At 40.7% G+C, this 6,000-nt stretch overlaps 1 protein-coding gene across 1 annotated transcript in view; it reads right to left on the reverse strand.

Annotated features, from left to right (window-relative positions):
- The window catches only part of KIAA1033 (KIAA1033 ortholog), a gene marked incomplete at its 5' end in the record, with an annotated part of 38,477 nt that overhangs the window by 24,050 nt on the left and 8,427 nt on the right, over positions 1-6,000 (reverse strand). Inside the window, 6 exons of the mRNA XM_009074580.1 lie at positions 426-586; positions 1,528-1,655; positions 1,754-1,877; positions 3,585-3,705; positions 4,260-4,363; positions 4,882-4,924. Of these exons, the coding sequence (XP_009072828.1) occupies positions 426-586; positions 1,528-1,655; positions 1,754-1,877; positions 3,585-3,705; positions 4,260-4,363; positions 4,882-4,924 (681 nt within the window). The remainder of the gene's footprint in view (positions 1-425; positions 587-1,527; positions 1,656-1,753; positions 1,878-3,584; positions 3,706-4,259; positions 4,364-4,881; positions 4,925-6,000) is intronic.

Below are 6,000 nucleotides of genomic sequence, written 5' to 3' on the forward strand. Positions count from 1 at the left end.
CCAAAGAAAGAAATGCTTGCAAAGAAAATATCACCAAGCAGAGAAAAAGTCCACTGTAAGTCTACAAGCAACTTACCTCCATAAACACAGAAAGCAGAGAGCCCTAACAGAAACCAAAGCACCTCCAGAATACTAGACATCAGTTTAAGTAAAAACCGAGAATTTGAAATTATGGGAAGAGAATAACTGAAACAAACATTCAGAACTGCCAGGAACATAATCATTTTGGAGTCATACAGGAGCTTAGTTTTGACCAAAATCTGTTGCAGCAACACTAAACACACACACACATTGCTGCAGTGAATTGGAGAAGGTGATTAACACCACCGAGCAGCACTACACAACATGTTAGTGCACTGAATTAAGACACCCACATGCTTAAAAACTATTTGCCAAAGAGCCCCACGAAGAAGTAGGAAGCATACTTGGTAAGTGACTGTGCCCTCTGCTGTAGGAAGTTCTCCCTTTGTGTTTTAACTACATGGAAACTTTTCTTGTCTAGAAGCTTGGCAGCAGCAGGGATCTTCTGAATCAGGAAGTTGTCAGCAAACCAAATGATGTTAGCTGTTAATGTAATGGCTGGTACCTGGGACGAAGAGAAAAAGGGGTTTGGGGAGTAAGTCAAAACACACAGTTCAGTTTAGTTCTGCACAACTGGAACTGCAATGATAGGACAAGGGGTAATCATAGAACCAACTGGGTCAGAAAAGACCTCCAAATCCATCAAGTCCAACCCTACCGTGGCAATGGGTTCAAACTGAAGGATGGAAAGTCTAGGTTGGATATTAGAAAAATGTTTTTTACTCTAAGGGCTGTGAGACATCAGCACAGGTTGTCCAGGGATGTGGTGGCTGCCCTGACCTTGGCAGTGTTCAAGACCAGGCTGGATGAAGCCTTGAGCAACCTGATCTAGTGAGGAGGTGTCCCTCCCAGGGCAGGGGGTTGGGGCTAGATGATCTGTAAGGTCCATTCCACCCCCTAAATTCTATGATTCTATAAACTGTTTTCTACAAAGTGTTTCATTCATATTCATAAAGGTCTCTCCCCTAGAAGTCCATCAAGGACATCACAGGAAAAGTTTTTACCATCCTCAGTGATTCTAAATAGTATAGAGAATTTAATAATTTCTTAACATCACCGGAAATGAAAAAGTCCCAATCACCTTTGGATTTAGAGTTCTTCCAGAATACTTGTTTATAGGTAAGGTCAAAACCTACAGCATTTATTTACCACCAGAGTATTCATAACTCGAACAGCTTTTTGCCCTCAGTGCCACGTTGACCTTGAGAAGAAATGTTTTAAGGGCAATTTCAAATCATTTGTGACTGCCAAAGTTTTAGAGCACCTTTAGAAGAAAATTATGGGAGGAAGTTATAACAAGTAGAAAATTCATAATTCTGCTTCTTGACTTTTGGTATTTTTGGTAAGTTGTGTGTTCTTTCTGTTCCCAAATCTGTGCTATGCAACTAAGAAAATGATCTACTTCATTTCCCCTCTTAAGTTACTGACAAAGAATAAAGCATTCACCTTTTTACAGACATCCAACAATGACTTGTAAAACTTCTTGTCCACGGTCCGAAAGATGTGAAAATGCAGTACAAAGAGGCCACAGATCCCCACATACTTATCCCTCTGGTCAATCTCTGAAGGTTCACCTGCATAAATACACCTTTGGTGAAGTTTATTCCCAGACAAACAACAGAAACAATTTCAGAAAGGATGTAGCTGGCAGGAAAAGCATGAGCTACATTACCAAGTTTAGATTCGACACTGGAGAAAGCCGTGCGAAGTGTATGAGCAAATTCTTCAGCAAATGTGCCGTTCTTCGACACGGACACTCCACCATTGACAGGATCAAACTGCTGCTCTATACAGGCCTGAGAAAAAAGGGGATAAAAAGCATAATGACCTCAAAAGAATATTCAAGAGACTATGGTAAGTGCACATCGACTTAGGATTAACTTAAAGCAAGTCTTACATTTTGAAGCACAACAGAAAGTGTAAAAGACTCTCTTATACCTGACATTCAAACCTCCATTTTACGTCATATTTTCCTTTCAGAAGCCACTTGATGTGCTAGCGCTAAGAAACTAGAGGCATATTTGTATCATTACATTATAATATGTTCCTAACTATTCTTTAGCGAAACAAGATCGTGCGAGTCACTTGAAAGATGTGGTTCATGATCTCATAGCATAAAACTGCACAACACTGCTGGCAGTTTAATAAAGCTACCAAAACCCACACAATACTCAAAAAAATATTGACACATTTCATATTTCCTAAAGATATTAGAAAGGTCTTTAATGGAATTGCATTTAAGGACAGCTGTAATGTATTTTTGCTAGGAAGGAAGAAGCATTTGCAGGACAGGAGGGGAAACTTCCTGCACTTAATCTCCTACAAGGGAGCCAGAAAGGGACTCTGTTAGGAACTGCAATGATAGGATAAGGGGTGGGGTGTTCAAACGAAGGAGGCAAAGTCTAGGTTGGATGTGAGAAAAAAGTTTTTTCCTGTGAGGGTGGTGAGACACTGGCCCAGGTTGCCCAGGGATGTGGTGGCTGCCCTGACCCTGGCAGTGTTCAGGGCCAGGCTGGATGAAGCCTTGAGCAACCTGATCTAGTGAGGAGGTGTCCCTGCCCATGGCAGGGGGTTGGGACTAGATGATCTGTAAGGTCCATTCCAACCCCTAAATTCTATGATTCTATGAATGAATCCCAGTCAAATCCTGCTGACATCTCACACATATAAGTAAGTCTTTAGACTAATGCAACGTTAGGGAGATATAGATGAAAAATACGTAGCTGATAGCAATGTCCTTTGAAAGAATAAGCCACACTGTGCTTAATTATTTACCTACAATTTCCCTTTCAAAGGCTTTTACAAAACAAACCTTCTTCTCTATGTCATTTAATGGCAAAAACTGAGCAACTGACCCTGCCTTGACCAGACTCAGCAATGCTATCCTCTGCCCACTAGGCCTCAAAATCCAATTCCAGTGTCTCAAATACACACTTCTCCAAAAAACATAAAGATGGCTCCTTGTATGAACACATTTAAATTAACTGCATTGAAGATGCAATAATCCTGCTCATCCAGCTGTGCACTTCCATGTTTCCAGGGGTCTGTGCCCCATTGAAGTGGCTAAGGAGAGGTACCTGTCTCATGTGCTAGAAATGTGTCACGCTGATTTTAAACATGACTGAGGAGACCAATTTGCAGCTCAAGTAAAGTGACCTGTGCTGTGTAAATCTGCTCACTAACAGGTGGACAAAAACAGACTTCCTGATAATGCACAGTCCTAATGCGCAGTTGTCTGTGCTCCTCTCACTCAGCAAAACAGTAAGCGTTTACTGCTGCCATTCAAAGCTTGGCACAGTTTGAACACATGAGAAGAGCAAGGAAGGATGTTTCAATAGAGCCTTTTTTTCCCCGTCATGCACAGATACAAGGGCCAAATTCACACATTGCTGTGACTGGAACAAAATCAAAATACAAACAAACAAACCAACTATTCTAAACAGAGTGTTGCTTTCAATGCAGCACTTTCCCCCCCTCATACAGAGGAGTAACAATTTCATTACCTGAAATATCATTCCATCAAGTAACTGGCATTCCAGTTTTAAAAGCAGCTTTTCAAATGGCTTCAGTTTATCCTCTTGAATCCCAAACTTCGAAGGGTTGTGATGGACAGATTTTAGTAGCCTGTAAGGAGTAATGTGGCACATAGACATACAACACAGGTAAAACATGATCACAGTTTTATTACATCCTGATATTTTCATTGCCCACACCTGCACCCTGCAGTAACTCCGAAATTCAAACAAGAAAAAAACAGGTCTGCATAAGCAATTTGCATTTGAATAACTCCCATTTCATTAGCTTTTTAATGAAGCAGTAATTATTCCACTAATTTGACTGACTTTAACTGTTGGCTCTTCAGCTTCTACATGAGACAGCATTCTTTCTTAAATCCTCAAGGTCATTACGGACAGGGAGTCTTTCTGACTGAATATACTTTAAACCCCAGAACTATTAACGCTTACCATGCACTGAAAATGTGACATTCAGCACTTAAAAATCTTACTGGTGCTGTTAGAAAGACACTGTGGGAGCTTAGACCTGCTCTTCATTGAAATTTCTGGGAAACTCTTGAGACTACCAAAATCTGTGTTCTCACTGTGACTTTGTCTTGGAACAAAGACAAAAGCACATTTATATTTTATGCTGTGGGAGTAATTTTCACATCAAAGACACACCTCTTATACATGGTCCAATGATCTTTCAGTGTGGCATGGTAGTCAATTATTTCATCTAGAGTGATCAAGACCGTAAGCAACTCTCCTAGATGTTCATACATTGCCTGTTTGGGGAGGGGAAAAGGAAAAGAAAAGGACTGTAGTTATCGAGAAGTTTATTGCAGTCATATGTGGCATATAAAATTTCAGTTCCTTTCAATGTGTTTTCAGCCAACAGGATGTCACCTAGGAAATTAAACAGGAGATTTCATGGCTTGGTAGCATAAAGACTTTGTATTTCTTGCAGTGACACAAGGAACATTAGTCTGTGTGCAGACACTGCTTTCAATTCACTGAAGATAGGGGGTTTAATAGTCTGCATGCAGAAGAACATACTGCACGCAATAAAGGGAGGATGCCAACACTTTATAGCTAAGAAGGCAAGAAAATGACAGCTATGGAGACACCGGATCTTCCCAAAAAAGTCCAAAATAAAAGTTGCTTAACAAAATAAAACCTTTCAAGGAACTGCCAAATCAAAAAGCTGTACTCAAAAGTCACTGTTCCTTGTTGCTTTTCTCAGGATTAATTACCAAGACACACATATATTAACATAAACAAAAGAGTTACAAACCATTCCCACCTGAAAATGAACTCCAGAGGTCTCTATAATTTTAGGCGCATTCCTGTAAATAAAATAAATACTGTCATTCCTCTTTAACCCTTGTATCTTATTTATCAATTCTGTGCTATGGTGTGTTCTTTGTATCTTGGGGTACATTTTCCTTCATTAGCATAGAATCATACAATCATCAAGGCTGAAGGAGAACTCTTAGACCATCGAGTCCAACCATTAACCTGTCACTTCTGGAACCCCTAAACCAGATCCTCCAGGGTCAAATCCAGATACCTCCTAAATACTTCCAGGGTTGGTGACTCCACCACCTCCCTGGGCAATATTCCAGTGCCTAAACACCCTCACAGGGAAAACATTTCTCCTAACATCCAATCTGACTCTGCTCTGGGTCAGCTCAAAGCCATTCCCCTCTACTCCTCTCCCTGCAGCCGTGGCAGGACAGACATGCCCCACCTCTCTCCCAGCCCTGTCAGGGAGTTGGAGAGAGCCATGAGGTCACCCCCAAACCTCTTCTCCAGACTAACCAAACCCACCTCGCAGTTCCATAGTAACTTCAGGAAACAAAAGAATGTCCAAATTTGATAAAACATGTGTGCACTAAATTCCCAATTCACTTACGCTAATGGCAAGTGGCCTTGATGCACAGAGCCTTGTGGCTCAAAAAACTAAAATCACTTCACACATTTAATCAAGCCATGGCCAAGCTACACATTGAGCACCACACAGAAAGTTTACCTCATGCTGTGGTGTAAGACAAAAAGAAAAGCAGCAAATAAATCTGAGAAGAACAATGTTATTCTATTGGAGGCTGGAGAAGGAATCAAGAGTCCTGCAATGATATTCAAAGCTAAATCCAACACTTCGAACTAAACTCTCCATGGAGTTTTCGAAAGAGTTAAACCAAACAACCCTTACTAAGTTCAGCTGCAGGTGTTAAACACATGGCTGTTCTGTGAAGAATATGTACCAAGATTTACAAGTTTAAAAAGATTGTGGAAGTGATTTTTAAGCTTCTGAAGCTACTGATGTCTACTGTATCAGCCAACAGGAGGAATCTCTCAAATAGAGCCAGGATCATAGAATCATAGAATTTAGGGGTTGGAATGGACCTTACAGATCATCTAG

This window comes from Acanthisitta chloris, unplaced genomic scaffold, assembly GCF_000695815.1.
Source record: "Acanthisitta chloris isolate BGI_N310 unplaced genomic scaffold, ASM69581v1 scaffold20075, whole genome shotgun sequence".
NCBI classification, from domain to species: Eukaryota; Metazoa; Chordata; class Aves; order Passeriformes; family Acanthisittidae; genus Acanthisitta; species Acanthisitta chloris.